Genomic DNA, 16,748 nt, shown 5'->3' on the forward strand with positions numbered 1-16,748 from the left:
CCTCATCCTTCAGAGGCAGAAGAGGACAAGGTGGACGCCGGCCCAGAGGCAGAGGGGGGCCGAAGAATTTCTGGTCCAGAGAGCCTTTCTCAGACCGACCCGCGCAACAGCCCTGAGGGCTTGCCCGGCTGTCCCTCTCTGGAGGCAGTCAGGGGACATTTTTCAGAGCACCTACAAAGTTGGGAGTCCATTACTACAGATCGTTGGGTGCTCCGAATAATATCCAGAGGTTACAGTATTCCCTTTCTGCATCTTACCCCTCTAACGAAGTGCCTTCCCAATGTCCCTCCTGATCAAAGGGAGGTGGCGGCTTCAGAAATTTTGAAGTTGCTAGAAAAACGGGACATCCAGCACATCCCCCCAGAGCAGTCCGGATTAGGCAGTTACTCCAGGTTCTTTTTGGTGCCAAAAAAGACTGGGGACTTGAGGCCAATTCTGGACCTGTCATCTCTGAACCTGTTCATTGCCAAAGAGAAATTATGGATGGTCACTCTGCAATCTATTCTCCCTCTCTTACAGGAGAATGACTGGATGCGCTCCATAGACCTTAAGGATGCATACTACCATATTCTCATGGTCAGATGGTCCAGGTGGTTTCTCTGCTTTCAGCTAGGAGCCAGTCACATTCAGTTCAGGGTTCTTCCATTCGGCCACTCCACAGCCCCCAGGGTGTTCACCAAGGTCATGGCAGTTGTAGCAGCCCACCTGAGACTTCAGGGAATTCAGGTCTTTCCGTACCTGGACGATTGGCTCCTCACCACCCCCACCATGCATCTGCTTTGCTCCACCAGGGATTACTCCCTAGCCATGGCCCAGCATCTAGGCATTACTATAAATCTTCAGAAGTCGTATCTTCATCCTGTGCAAGTTCTGGATTTTATAGGGGCCAGGATAAATACACGCCAAGCCAAAGCTTTTCTAACTATGGACAGGTTGCACAACTTGTCAGTACACATAATGGTGCTCCTGCAATCTCCAGCCCCACCTGCAGAGTTGGTCCTGAGAGCCCTGGGTTCCATGGCGGCAGCCATAAACCTGTCACCTTTAGCAAGATTGCATATGAGAATTCTACAATGGACTCTTCAGGTTCAATGGTCGCTCCTACTCCATCCATTGGAGTCGCCAATTCCACTGAGCAGGGTTTGCAGGAACTCCCTTCTTTGGTGACTCCATTTCCGAGAGCTGCGGGAGGGGAGACCATTTGTGATGCCTCATCCCCAAGCCACGCTGACCATGGATGCCTCTCGCCTCGGGTGGGGGGGGCATTCTATGGCCAGAACCGTCCAAGGCACGTGAACTCCCTTAGAGACTGTTCTGCATATCAATGTCCTGGAGATGAGGGCGGTGCTTCTAGCATTGCAAGCCCTTCAAGACCTTCTTCCTCTGGGGACTATTGCAATTCAGACAGACAACATAGTGGTAGTCTGGTATATCAACAAACAGGGAGGCACTAGATCTTACCCACTTTGTCGAGAGACTATGAGAGTTTGGGAATGGGCAATTTCCACCAACCACTTTCTGATAGCAACGCACATTCCGGGTCGGTCCAACATTTTAGCGGACAAGTTGAGTCGCTCGATCCTCACACCTTACGAGTGGTCTCTAAACCCATCAGTAGCAAATCAGATCTTCCTCAGATGGGGTCAACCTTGCTGCGATCTTTATGCTTCTCCTTCAAACACAAAATGCAGCGAGCTTTTCGCTCTGATTCCCCCAATAGGGAAGAGCCCCAGAGATGCCCTGGTGCATGCTTGGCCCCCTGGTCTCCTGTATGCTTATCCTCCTCTTCCGCTGATGACAACATTTCTGCATAAAGCTCATTGGTTGGGAGCAAAATAATCCTCATAGCCCCATTCTGGCCTCGCCAGATCTGGTTCCCTTACCTGCGGTCTCTCAGTGTAGTTCCTCCTTGGATCTTAGATCCTATTCCGGATCTGATCTCTTATCCTGCGGGATTACAGCCCCCAAACCTGGGCGACCTCAAGCTCATGGCTTGGTTGATCCAGTTCCACTAATCGCAATGACTCCCGGTGTCTTGTCTCCCATAAAATCTATTCTGGTAGCGGCGCATAAACCTTCTACTAGAAAGATCTACAGAAGTAAATGGAAGCGTTTTTCCATCTGGGCAAAAAATAGAGATTTAGATCACAATGGTTCTTGACTTCTTGTCCCATATCTTTTACCAAGGAGCTAGTGCTTCTACAGTCAAGGTCCAAATGGCAGCTATTTCCCATTTCCACGTTGAGAATAATCTTGGCCCCTTAGCGTCCGCTAAGATATACAAAACTTTTTTGAAGGGCACCTTTCTGTTGAAACCTCCTGTCAAGAATGCGGTTCCACCTTGGGACTTAACCTTGGTTCTTCAGGCCTTGACTAGCCTACCCTTTGAACCGGCGGCTTTGGTTGAGTTAAAATTTTTATCTTGGAAAACGGCCTTCCTGATTGCAATTACTTCGGCTAGGAGAGTATCTGAGCTTCAAGCCATTCGCATGAAACCCCCGTATCTGGTCTTCCATAAGGACAGAGTGTCTCTCAGGACTAGCCCTTCTTTCTTGCCCAAGGTAGCCTCTGAATCCAATATCAACCAATCCATTAATTTGCCTGTGTTTTTCCCCAACTTTCAGAACAAAGGGGAATACAGATTGCACTTATGGGATGTACACAGACAATTGCGTTTTTACTTGCACAGGACAGCTACTACTAGGAAATCACATCAACTTTTTGTTTCTTTCACTAAACCATCTATTGGTAAGCCTATTATGAAAGTTACCTTGGCCAGATGGATATCCCAATGCATCAGGCATGCTTATTTAGCCTCCGGCCAGCCTGAACACTTGGGGGTCCATGCCCATTCTACCAGGTCTATGGCTACTTCTGCAGCATTGTAGTCGAGAGTACCTCTAGACGACATCTGCTCAGCAGCTACTTGGTCCTCTTCTCATACCTTCATTTCTCATTATAAGTTGGATCTGATATCCAGGGGTAGGGCATCATTTGGCTCCGCGGTGCTCCGGAATATCCTTCCTTGTGGTCCGCCCAAGGATTTAGGTGGCTGGGGACTCTATCCCACAGGTTGCTGATCAAATGAAGTTAAGTACTTCAGCTAAAGAAGTTATGTACTCACCATAACATTCCATCCGAGTAGGTAACTTCATTTGTCTGCAACCGACCCCCCCCCTCCTTCCCCCTAACCTGTTTTTATGGTTATTCCATTACGCAGGGTTGCACCTGGTCTTGCATTAGGTTAGTGTTCTCTTTCGAGGGTCGTAGTCTGTTTCTTGTTTGGCAAACTCAATCTGAGGACTGGAGGGAGGTGGCAGGGTGTTATGGGTAAGGGGAGGAGCTGAGAGCTCGGATCTTTTAGCTTGGAAAGCTGCCGGCTCGGATCCGAGGACGGATCCGATACCCACAGGTTGCAGACAAATGAAGTTACCTACTCAGATGGAACGTTATGGTGAGTACATAACTTCTTTTTATCCATCTATTTTAAGGATTTATACTTCCAACAACTAATACCTTCATTTTTATGGATAATTTTTGATTAGTATGAAAGGATAAATGACCTGTGTAGACATTTCCAAGTGAATAATGTCCCAAGTAAAGATTATGAATTTTTTGTGGTTAAAATCATTTTTATCTGTTGTAGTTAAAGTTGAGCAGCTTATTTGGTGAGCATAATCCCATTAGTTAATACAATATTTGTAGTTTATTATATGTTTTTGATATAATCTATCTCACCATCTGCTTTGAAATTGTTTAAAAAAATCAGGAATAGGTGGGTCTTTTCTTGTTATATCTGACATGAAATCGGGTCTTAAGGGTGTTTCTAACAAGTAGAAATTCTCTGCTACTAGATCTGTTCTGCAGATAATCAGTTCTGAATAGCTGGTTTTATACAGTGAAATGAGGAGAAGACACTGTCTCTTTATTCTTGAAATAAAACTCAGTATAGGTATAACTTGGGCAGTGTGAGTTTGTTCTCAGATTTGAAATAACCCCATTTTATTGCACATACTATCAGGACTGATATGTGCTAGAAGAAAACTCTAATTCAGCTTGGCCCAATGCTGAGTTCAATTTCTTTGGAAAGCTTGGCTGAGTTAATTAGTATATATCTGAATTGCACTCATTCCTTTGATCTCCCTGTTTGAAAATATAGGATAGAATAACCAGGCGGATGGTTTATTTAAAAAAAAAGAAGGTCTAATGCTGATACTTGTATCTCAGGCATTATTTAGATGATGAAGCAATATACAAAAAACAACTGTCCTAATATTCTGACTTTCCAATGTGTTGTAAATGATGTGTTGGTAAAAAAACAAACCTGCAAGAGAAGGTGTTTAACATTATAAAATAAACATGGTACTTTATCAGAGTTACCGGTACGGTGATCCTAAGAGAACGAAACCTTTACACATCTATCTGGTGGTATTAAAAATGAGTACTATAAGCAGCAGCAGAATCTGCAGTGCAACCTTTAAGACGGACAAGTTCAGAGCAGGCTTTATCACAAACAAAGGAGAATCTAAATAGGTGTTTAGTTTGGTACACAAGAGCCTCTTCAAAATCTGAGCAGGTTAACAAAGCTAGTTGATCACAAAATAGTCATGATTTTGTATTACTAAAATGACAAGAGTATTAGCCAGGTAGCAAAGTTAGCAGACATGCATAAAGCAGTGCTATTGGTGTTACCCACCTTATTGGAATCAATACATATATCTCTCACACACACACACACACACATATATATACTTATGGGTCTACTTCAAAACATCTAAAACACATAACATCTAATTTCAAAACACTGAGACCAGAACATCTAAAACCCATAACATTGAATTTCATAACCTCTAACACTACACATCAAAGGAAAATAACATTGCCTCCACATATAACGACACCAAACTACCAAAAACACTTTTTACTACCTTTCTGCAGGTTGGCAACCCCCCTGCACCCCCCCTCCGTAAATTAAATATACCAACTCCAAGATCACACTATAGTGGGAAAAAGTTAATTTCCTAACCCCACTGTAGCAAGCCCCCCTGCAGAAATGTAGTAAAAAGTACGTTTGGTAGTTTGGTGTCGTTATATGTGGAGGTGATGTTATTTACTTGTGATTTGTAGTATTAGATGTTATGAAATTCAGTGTTTTGGGTTTTAGATGTTCTGGTCTCAATGTTATGAAATTAGATGTTATGGGTTTTCGATGTTTTGAAGGGGACCCATACATACATATATATATATATATATATATATATATATATATATATATATATACACACACACACACACACACATGTGTCTAATTTTCTAGATGTTCATTTACTGATGTGTATATCGTACATCAGTAGGCCAGGTTTGAGGACAATTGAGCTACAGGGCAGGGCATAAAGGCCGGCATCATCATTGCATTGTATTTTTGCTTGGGAACTATGAATTTAAGCCACTACTGCAGTATATTTTAGCTCAGCATCTGAGAGACAGCTGAGTCCAGGCTGATCTCCAGGCCTGATTTTTTGCAGGGTCTCTGCAGAATTTCCCTAGACCTTTTTCATTGTAGTGTATGATATTTGATTGCCCCATTCCTTAGATTCCTGACCTGTGGTGTAGTAGGGGAACTTTAATGTTATGACCACTGTAGGGTATCAGTGACATGGTGGCTTAAGAAGGAGCAAAAAGGAGGGTCATAGCTCAGGCGTTCTGTGTTAACTGTCTGTGGAGGGCATGTTAAGAAGAAGATAGGGAGGAGGAAGGCAGAAGGCAGGCCTGTATAAGAAGGAAGACAAAGCTGTGTACATTTTGTGGGGGAAGGTTATATGACAGACTCTGCCATTATGCCTTTTACTGCTAGGGGTATCCGCCATATTAGGATGTAGTCTGGAAATTATGGTACATTATTTGATATATGCTAGATGAAATTACAATTAAGAATGAAATATAAATAGAATGTTTTTGAAAATGAGCCATGAAATGGAGAGTAACTAGAAGTTAAACAACATCATTTGAGATTGAGATGGGTGTCTTAATGTGTAAGAATTGTCTCATGCTGTCTGACCATCTTGTACTCAAAAAGTATAACAGTTTGTGAGAGATGTACATATATAATGTACCTAGAGGCAAAATCTCACACACAGTAAATTCACACACTAAAATTGTCATCAGTACACCACACGTCACACTTGCCTAAGGCCATCACAATACACATAAGCTACGATATGATTCTAAAAATTAACTTGCCTAAACCTCAAAGACCTTCAGAACACAACACAGGCACAAGGCACACTCAGCATATTAAGCCTTCTTTCTCACATTAGTGCAAGAAGGCCCAAAGTCACAGATGCTGAGCCCTTAAAGCAAACGGGTATCGACCCAACCAAACATTCTTGTTATAGGGGACTCCATTGTAAGCCATACAGATGTGCCAGGCTGAGCAAGGAAAGAGTTGATGGTTAGTTGCTTGTCTGGTGCTAGGATACATCAGATCAAGCATGCACTCAGTTCTTGAACAAGTATCAGTATGACTTTGTCATGGTTTATGCTAGTGTCAGTGACTTGAAGTATATGTCCGAGGATTATACGAATAGAATCATGATAGAGCTCTGTCCAAGGCAGGTTTGAACCTAGCATTTGAGCATTCTGCCTTTTCCAAGGATGATTGGCAATATGAGCAAAAAATAATTGGTTTTGTTTTTGGTGTCATTCAACGGGTGTCTAGTATTTCACATCCTGGGAGAATACGATTGACGGACCACACTGCTTCACCACAGATGGCCTGCATCTCTATCCCCTCTAGGGTTTCAATTATTGTCAAAGGCATTGTCCACCCCATAGTGCCTTTTTTAAGCAATGCTAACCTATTAAACCTACTAATGTACTAGAATGAGCAAAGGAAAATGTAAAGGTGTTACAGATCAATGCTAGGAGCCTGAACATGAAACTCCACTCCCTACAAGCCCTTCTCACCCTGGAAGACATTGACATATGTGTAGTAATTAAGACATGGCTTAAAATAGTAGAGAACATTCCAGCTGTGCAGGCCTGTACTGCCTCTGTATGTTTAGATGAACTATTGCACAGGTGAGGAAAAACTGGAGGTGTATCAATTTACATCTAGAAGAGACTTGCATCAGTGCTGGTAAAACAGCAGGATGCACTAGAGCTTCTTCATGCCCAAACGGCCATCAGTAAGGCACCAATACCATATTTTAGCTAGCTATAGAATTCCTCCTATGACAATAGAAAGCCACAACACCTATCTACAGGGATGAGGATCACTCAGTATTAAACCTGATACTATTTCCCTAGGTGATCTAAAGTATACAACTATAGACTGGGAAACCTACCCCACCATTAGTGCACAAGCGCAGAGATTCCTGGACTTTGTCAATACAAATGCCTTGGAACAATTAGAGTACCCGCTACGGGAATAACATCTTGGATCTTTTCCTTACTAATATGGGAGAATCATCTACCATCACGTGCATCTTTATCATTTCTTAGGTCTGACCATAAAGCAGTTGTCTTAGAAATAAAACTGAAACAAGTGATCCCTTCTACCTAAGGTAACTTTAAAAATTTCTTTAAGACATATATACTCCTAAGTGATACATTGGCAGGCTTCAGATCCACACCAAACCCAGTTAACTCCACAGAATATGCAGAAATGTGTACCACCACACTATACCAACACGTAAACAGCTGGATAGATGCATCTGTACCCCATAGCAACAAGCACAGGGCAAGTCCAAGAAACAAACACACTTGGTAGAAACATAATATCAACAAGCTTTATAGTAAAGGAAAATAATTTTGACCAAAAAAAAAAAAAGCAGTTTGCAAAATGTTAGAGCCCTTGTCACTGAAATCAGTTCAGGAGTTTAATAAAATCCTCCAAAGCCAAGTTTGGGCTAAAATAGCTATCCAAGGGAAAGACAAACACAGGGCATTTTTTTAGTTATTTTTGTAATGTCAAAAGCACAATGCAGCAATGCCCTGAGCTGACTGCAAACAATTTTACCTACACAGAGGCTGAAGATATAACAAACATCCTGGCCAATAAATTTAACTCTAACTTTACCCCTCTCTGTCCCTCTGACTGGCCCTCAAGCTTTTCCTGAAACTGGCTTGCCTCCAGCTATCACACAAAACCAAGTCCTAAAAGGACTATTAAAAGCTAAAAATACTGCATAGATGGGTCCTGACAATATCCTGGATCCATCTTAAATAGCCTGAAACATGGCTTAGCCACACTTCTAACAACACTGTTCAATCTCAGGACTTTCCACAGACCTAGGCAATTACTCTAAGTCTGACCAGTCTCTCGTGCAAAGCCATGGAAAGATTTATCATGGAATTAATTAGTAAGGACATAGGGAACCTCCAAACACTGAACCCGTCTAAATCATGATTTGTCAAATGCAGATCATGCTAACTTAACCTGATGATGTTTTTGAAAAGGTCACCAAAACAATGGCTGAAGGCAAAAACAGTACAGACCACATACCTCTATTTGACCAAAGCTTTTGACATAATTCCACGCTCAAGTATAGTATAAAAGCTGAATAAAGCCCTGTGTCACAAACAGGATTGCCAAATAGCTCACAGGATGCAGATAATCAAAACAGGGGAAATTAACTCGACAAAGAGACCAGTCACCAGTGGAGTCCCTAGGGTTCTGTGCTGGGATACTGGTTGGCATCTACTTTTCCGCAGTTAAAGCTAATACCAAAAGACTCTGGCTGGTTAGGTTTGCAGATGACTGCAAGCTAGGAGCACTCATTGAGTCCCCAAATGACTTAGTCATCCTGCAGGAAGGTTTATCTCAAATAACTGGTGCTAAAATCATGGGCTGAAACTAAATGCCAAAAAATGCATTACTGTATCCTTTGGGAAGTCATCTACGTCCAGGAGCTACCATGTTGACAATAACCCCTTAGCGTTGACCCGGTTGTTTGGGTTTTGGGAACTTACATGGACAGTGATCTAACTTTTGACCAACACGTGTCTATTGTTGGAAGAAAGTCCTTCTATATTGCACAGCTTATAAACAAATGTATTGTGTCTAGATCTATGGATGTCATCGTTCCCCTTTTCACAGACCTCCCACTGAATATAATACCCAATTTGGCATGTATCTGCCAGACGCATGTAACAACTGAACACCCACAGAAAAACCTTACTGAAAGGACACAAGGCCTAAAAAACATGTCCTGAAATGGCTGACTCAAAGCCCTGTCACTATATTTGGCATCCTACAGGCCTCTAAGAGTGACCTGTGTCTGGTGTATAAGGCATCCTCATGCTCATTATTGATGGCGTTACTGCACATCAACAAGTCACATGCCGTCTGAAATACTCAGTCTAGGGATCTAAATCTATTCTGCATTATCAGCAGAACTGCTTGGAGTGACAGATTTAATCTCTCAGAGGATGCCCCTGCAGTGGAGCAAACTCCTCATCCACATAAAACAAATTTCATCCTTCTCCATTTTCAAACACAACTTAGATCTATGGATGGAAACAGAAATTTTTACCCCAGGACTGCCCCACTGTACTACTAATGGACAGAGACCGCTCCTAAAAGCTTCATCTCGTGTGTGGGGTCTCCTCAAATTATCTATGGTATGATATCAGTTATTTTCATTGAAATAAAGTATAATTATTGACCCTGAGATAGGTAAGGCCAATCTATAACCAGATAGGATAAGATACTTTGAGCACAAAAGGGAAATTGGCCCAGAAGAGCAGTTAGCCTAGTACTTACCTATAAACCTCTTTGAGAAGAATATGCCTCTACTGGATATGGACCTGTACACACATACGTTACATGAAGGGTCCAAGGATTTTGAGTATTCAGGATGAGTTTATATTAGTATTAGTAATTTATTATTTGTGAAGCCACTTACCAATTGAAACACATTTTTTGACTCTCTTTTTCATTTTGATAGTCATTGATCTGATTTTTTTTTTCTTTCACAGACATTTTTTTCAGACCAGTTATTTCATAATGGCTGACTTGTCCTATTTGTATGGGGTAAGACACCTGTGGTGACAGCCCTTTTCCATTGCTACACAGATATCTCCAATGTCCTGGCCTACCACATCTTAAAGCATATCCTAATGTGACCCCTCATTTAATGAGTTCTGCCTCTCCAGTTGGAAATAGCTTTGCAGCTAATTTTGGCATTGGTACACTGTGACCAAGATTACAGTGGGCAAGGCAATGAAAGGATGTCCTACATTGACAGGCTGTTTAGGGAGGTGATGTTTGAATGCATATGGACTTCTGTCTGCTTACATAGGTTGTTGCTTGCTCATGGGGAGTGGTTAGTCAATGGTCCCCACCCGCCTTTCAGATTCACACCTCTTCCTTCCTCACACACTGATCCTGGTAGTCTCTGATTTCTTACTCTACTGGGTATCCACCAGGGAGCGAAAATGGACAGCCTTCTCCCAGTCATTATCTCTCGCCTTCTTCCCTGAGAGAGAGAGAGATGAGCACTCTGTTGTCTTTATTCCCCCCCCCCCCATAAACTTTCTCAGCAATAAGACTGCTAGTCAAACCCAGGTTATCTAGGCCATACCCTGCAGAAAGAAACTGTGACTGTCTTGTTTTCTCAGTTTAATCAGCCATTATTTGGCAGGGCTACTGTGCACAATAACTATGGTTTATGTGAAGCAACTTGGAGTACTTTAATGAATGGCTACTATTTCCATGAAACAAAGCTGAAATATAATATGTGGCTGTCATTTTAGCGATAACTGCTGGGCAATGTCTGTAGAAAATAACTGGCACTCTTGTTTTTTCTGAGTTTAAACAGCTACTTTCTGGCTTTGCAGGAATAGTGTGCTGTGATTTGTGTGAAGCAACTTGGATTGCTTAAATACGTGGTGGCTGTTTCCATGTAACAAAGCTGAAACACAATATATGGCCATCATTTTTAGTTATAAACATTGGGTGGGGTTGGGAACTTTTTAAAGCAGTTGAGTCTCTTTTTCTCAGATTAAACGGTCACTCTGTAACTTTGCTGGACTATTATGAATTTCCAGGATTAATGTGATTTCTGTGAAACATCTTAGAAAACTTTAATGTATGGCTAATGTTTGCATGGATGTTCAGACAGCTGAAAGGCCATGCATAGCCAGCATTTTTATCACAGTCTGAAGCGTGCATGCAAACCGCTATAACTGCTTATTGGGGGTTGGAGCTGTCTGTTGAAAATAAATGTGATTTGCTCAGTTTAAACAATCTCTAGCTGGCTTTCAGGACTAGAGAGCATCTGTATGAAATAAGATGGATAACTTAAATGGAAATCTTAGAAACACAAAGAAAGTAGTTAAAATTGCTGGGGCTGTCAGTAAAGGAAAAATATCTAGCTACCCTCTGTTGCTTGCTCAGTATTCGGGCTTTGCAAGACCAATGTGAAATTTGTTAGGTAAATTAGAGTACTATAATGTGTGGCAATAGTTAGTGTGGAGCAAATGCAAATTACGTTACATGGCCATTCTCTTTTGTCACAATCATATGTCTGAATTGTACATAGAAGTAGGTATACCTGCTTGTTTGGGCTTGGCATCTGAAGCAACTGGCCCTCTTGTGATTTACTCGGCATAAATCCTTTTCATATAATAAGGTACAAAATGCATTGTAAAATATCCAGAGCTTGAGTGTCTGGAGACATGGTGGTCCTCAAACACGAAGTCTGTAAAAGTGGATTTTGTCACAGGATTAGTAGTAGCCTCTGTCCGGAGTCATACCTATTCTGAAAGTAGCACTTCTCAGAAGTTCACACAGAAAGTCATAGTTTTGTGTGAGGAGCTGGGGATGATGCTGTTATTTCTTTACTTTTACTGCCAAACATTTAAGGTGTGCTCAGGTCATTATAGCTATTTTTGGGTTGGGACCAATGTGATCATTATTTCTTTAACTTTTCTCACAAATTTCAGAGGTGTGCACAGAGGTCACCGTAGCTTGTATAGGAGCAGTATAATATTTAGGGGTAACACAATGGAAACATTACAGTGATAACTTTCACTGTCGTCACAATCAAATAGCTGTATATATAGATGGCTAACTTTTTTATGGGCGTATAAAAAGTTTTGTCCCTGTCTGACATTGGAGATGTACAAAGATAGTGGCAGTCTTAAGGGTCGGGGGTGAGGAGGCATTGTGTATGTGTCTGATGAAAGATACTTGAATTGTGAGCGACTGTCTCCAAACTTTCACTTTCATCTCAGTCTAAAACCACAGGGGATTCAAAAATGGTGAGACTCTTTTTTTTTTTTTTGGTGGGGGGGGGGGGGGGGCAGATAAAATTCCCTGATGTGATTTGTGAATCGTTATAAAAGTATCTTAGTTTATTGTGAAATGTTTTGTCAATTTTGAGCATTAAGCTTTAGATGCAACTTATTTTGTCCTTAAAATAATAAAATTAAAAAAAGTCTGAATTTCCTTCTGTACAATTTTTGCTTAGACCACCACTGGATCAAATTGTTGGGGAGAAAATCTGTAAAATGCAGCATTTAGAACTTTCATGGCTTTTGGGGACCTAGTGGACGCGAGACCCCCCCCCCCCCCCGACTTATTTCCTCTCCAGATATTAAAGTATAGTCCTTGTCAGGATGTGTTGAAAAGGAGTAGGAAGAGTAATACTGAATTTCTTTCTTTGATAAGGATTATTGTTCAGGTCATCACTGGATGAAAGGGTTGTTTTAAAAAAAAAAATCTTTTAAAGGCATCTCAGAGCATCTTGAACCACCAGGACTTTTGGGTCCTAGTGGTCCCCAGGCCTTGAGCTTAACTGACATATTTCATCCACAGTTATTAAAGTGTAGTCCTGGTCAGTTAGCTTGTGTTGGAAAGATGCAGGAGAAAACAAAGTTGAAGAATAAACTGAATCACTTTTTTATCAGGATTTTTTCAGGCCATTGTTGAATGAAGACTTGAACAGGTTGTTTAAAAAAAGCTCTGAAATGTACCTCTTAGCATCTGGGATGTACCCCCCCCCCCCCCAGTGAGCAGAAAAAAAATGAATAAGTAAGAATACAGAGGTAATCTGAGTGGTGTGGGTAGGCCAAGATGGTGTGGGTTGGGTTAAAAGACCATGACAGCACTGTGTGAGGTAGTGTTTTGTAGCTCTTCACCTAGGGTGCTATTTCAGCAAAGGCTATCTCTGCGGGTATCTAATATATAACCCTGGTCCCAGTGCAGGTAGGTACTGCTTGACTTTAAATGTTAACCTGTTCAAGGTTTTACTACTGTTGCTGTAGGTTGTACTTTGTTGTGAAATATTCTACTTTAGGCAGAGCTGTACGACTATCTGTGAAAAAGGATTTCAGTTTCACTCCAGTGGCCATCTGCAGGCCAGAGTGCACCAATGATTTTGTGTTCCCGTATTCTCAAGTTGATGCAGTTAAATTAATAGCCATCAAGTGACTGTCAGTGAATATGACACTGAAATTAGATCAAAACCAGGGCATCATGAGGAAATAAAGAACAGCAACTTCATAAATCGCAACTGAACCAAACACAGGTGTCAGAGCCTATATAACAGGTGGGAGGTAATGTTCCATAACAGTATATTGCATGTAGGTGAGTTGGGGGGAACTTGGAGAACTGAGACCAGATGACACAGTTGAATTTCAAGATAATTTTTGTGTGTGGGATTTGCTAAAAGTTGTACATTTCATTAATCCTGTTTTAGCTGTTAATTGTAGTGGAGCATAACCAACCAGTAATGGCTGATCACTCATACTGATACCCATTAATACTTTGCTGTAATGTCTATGAAAATAATTTATATTAGTAAATGATAATGACTAAAGAGGACAAACTGAGTATCAGAGAGTGAATGCCTGAAATGGTAATGCTGTAATCTATAATGTTTCTGCAGGTAAAAGTCTGGGATGTTAGACGCTGTCACCTTCTACATACCATGAAAGGGCACACCCAAGCAGTGTTTGCTGTGGACGTGGATAGTACCATAAAACAGGCCTTCTCTGGTTCAGCTGACAAGGTATGAGTGCACAAAGGTGATGAAAATGGGGGTCAGTTTGTCAGTAGTTAATAACTCGGTGTGGTGATTTTGAACACATTTTTCTCCATGTACATTACAGCAGATTATGTTCTTGGTCTGTAAAGAGATTATTAATCAGCTTTCACATGACATTTAAGCATTACAGTTGCACAAAGTTTTTGTAAGTTCATTTTTAGGGGCTCATGTCTGCAGCTTTTGGACAGTAACACAAACATAAAAGGCATTTCAATTACTGTTGCAGCAAATATGGGATGCAATGCAATTGCCTCATTTTTTTGAGACATTACTAAAATGTTTTGGTTTACATTTTCTACAAACTTTTTTGTATTGGAGGCATGGACAAATGATTTCAATAAAATTATATAGATTGGCAGCTTCACCGAGTAATAAATTCTTTGGCTTGGATTAATACATTTATTATGCCTATACAAGCAGAACAGCAATAACCAAGTATGAAGGAGGAGGATTTGTACTCATTTTAAGAGACAGTCTGCTAAAGTTCACGCCCCCCCCCCTTCTCCAAAGAAAACTGATCTCTGAGTGAACATATATAAGTAGCAAGGATGTGAGTGGTAGGGCCTACCATACCATAACTTCACCAAGGCAAAACTATACCCTCTTAGGTGAAGATATAAAAGCATTCCAAGCCCTACTCCAAGCTGGAAGTGGTATCTAGGCCAAAGCTTACACTAAAGCACTGTACGATCACTTGCATAAGTGTATAAACTTGGCTGTACCAGAAAGAAAGCCAGAACACCAAGTAAAAACAAGCAGTTAACTGTTGACAAAACACCTATTCAAATCGTACCTAGCTAAAGACCCCCAACCATAACTCGGGATGCCCACTCCACCTATCTGGACTTACTTGAATCCAGCAAGATTCAACCCTCTACCCTGATCCTGGGTAACTTTAACTATCTAACCATAGAGTGGAACACCTATTCTAGCCCAAACATGAATGCCCAGAGATTCCTCAACTTCTCCAATGCCAGTGCATTAGATGAGCTGGTCAACACCCCTATGAAGGGTGAAAATATCCTGGACTTGGTCCTAACCAACATGAATAGCCACTGGTAGCACACCTACAGCATCATCTTCCTCACTAAGATCTGACCATAAAGCGATCGCTTTTGAAGTCACATTCTCCCCTGAACCCCCCCCCCCCCCTTGACAGGGTCAAATGAAAAAACTTTTCCAAAGCGGACTACAGTCTCCTCACAGCAGGTATAAGCAGCTTCATAACCACTGTCCCTTCATTTGGAGCTAGCTCTAATGTCCAAGCCTACACCAAAAAACTATATGAGGACCCTACAAACTGAGGACCAAATCATCTTCCTCAAGGAAAAGTAAACCTGTCTGGTGGACAGCAGCAATAAACAAACTCTATAATAAAAGGAAAAAATTGCTGTCCATGACCAAGAAGGAGCAGGTGCCAAGTTGGAAGCAATCTCTCCTTTGTCTGAACAAGCAAATAAGGTCACTGGTGAAATCCTCTAAGGCCAACTTAGAGTCCAAATTGGACACATCCACTAAGAACACTCACAAAGCCTTCTTCACATATGTCCGCAATCTCAAAGGTAACACCCAAATCTACTCTGAACTGGTGGTCAATAACTCCACATACACAAACACCATAGACATAGCCAACCTGCTGGCAGACAGGGTCAGTGGAAACTTCACCCCTTGTCCTCCCCATCCATAAACCAGGACATCCCCAGCACCTGCCCCTCCCCTCATCATCGGGGAGTAGGTCCTTAATGCCCTCTCAAAGGCAAAAAATAGTCTCCATGGAACCCGATAAAATCCCTGGCTGTATCCTACATAAAGTCAGGCATGAGCTGTCAGCTCCATTAGACATCCTATTCAACTAAAGCCTGAGCACTGGCTTCATCCCAGCTGAATGGAGGACAGCCATTGCCATCCCTTTACACAAAGGTGGAGTGACCACTGACCCAGGCAATTATAAGCCCATCAGCCTAACTAGCCTGATCTGCAAGGCCATGGAACGCATTATCATGGACCTTATAAACAAGGACATTGGCAACCTCCAAATGCTTGACCCCACGCAGTTTGGCTTTGTCAAAAGGAGATCATGCCTGTTAAACTTGGTTGACTTTGAAACAGTCAACAAAGCCATGCACGAGGTGAAGACGGTGCACACTGCCTACCTTGATCTAGCCAAAGCCTTTGACACTTTTCCCTACTCAGGCATAATAAATAAACTCTCCGAGCTAGCATCAAACTGTGCGTTACCAGATAGGTAGCGAACTGCTTCACTGATAGAACCCACTCAAAGTAGGGGAAGCCACCTCTAGTAGTAGACCCGTAACGAGTCGTGTACCCTAAGAATTAATGTTGGGGCCTCCACTGTTTGGGATGTATTTTCCTGAGATGCAAGCCAAAACCAGTGGTCTTTGGTTGACCAAGTGTGCAGAAGACTGCAAGCTGGGTGCTGTCTTAAATTCCCCTAGTGATGTGGACATCCTCCATGAGGGCCTTACTCAAACTAATGACTGGTGCCAGAAGTGTGGCCTCAAACTGAATGCCAAGAATTGCATCATTATCCCCTTTGAAGAAAATGGCATCCCAACTAATTATCAGATTAATAACACCGTACTAAGCATGCAGTCAGGGCACCTGGGTTGATAGCAACCTCACTTTTGACCACCATGTTGCCTTCAATGTATGAAAGGCTTTCTACATGGCCCA

General features: G+C 41.8%; 1 protein-coding gene across 2 annotated transcripts in view; it reads left to right on the forward strand.

The window, feature by feature from the left end:
* Positions 1-16,748, forward strand: part of LOC122811042 (F-box/WD repeat-containing protein 7-like) — a 1,408,110-nt gene that overhangs the window by 859,752 nt on the left and 531,610 nt on the right. For both annotated transcript variants that reach the window (XM_044082576.1, XM_044082577.1), the window contains exon 7: positions 13,896-14,018. In XM_044082576.1, the coding sequence (XP_043938511.1) occupies positions 13,896-14,018 (123 nt within the window). The remainder of the gene's footprint in view (positions 1-13,895; positions 14,019-16,748) is intronic.

Source organism: Protopterus annectens, chromosome 9.part0, assembly GCF_019279795.1.
Source record: "Protopterus annectens isolate FY-2018-M chromosome 9.part0, PAN1.0, whole genome shotgun sequence".
NCBI classification, from domain to species: Eukaryota; Metazoa; Chordata; order Ceratodontiformes; family Protopteridae; genus Protopterus; species Protopterus annectens.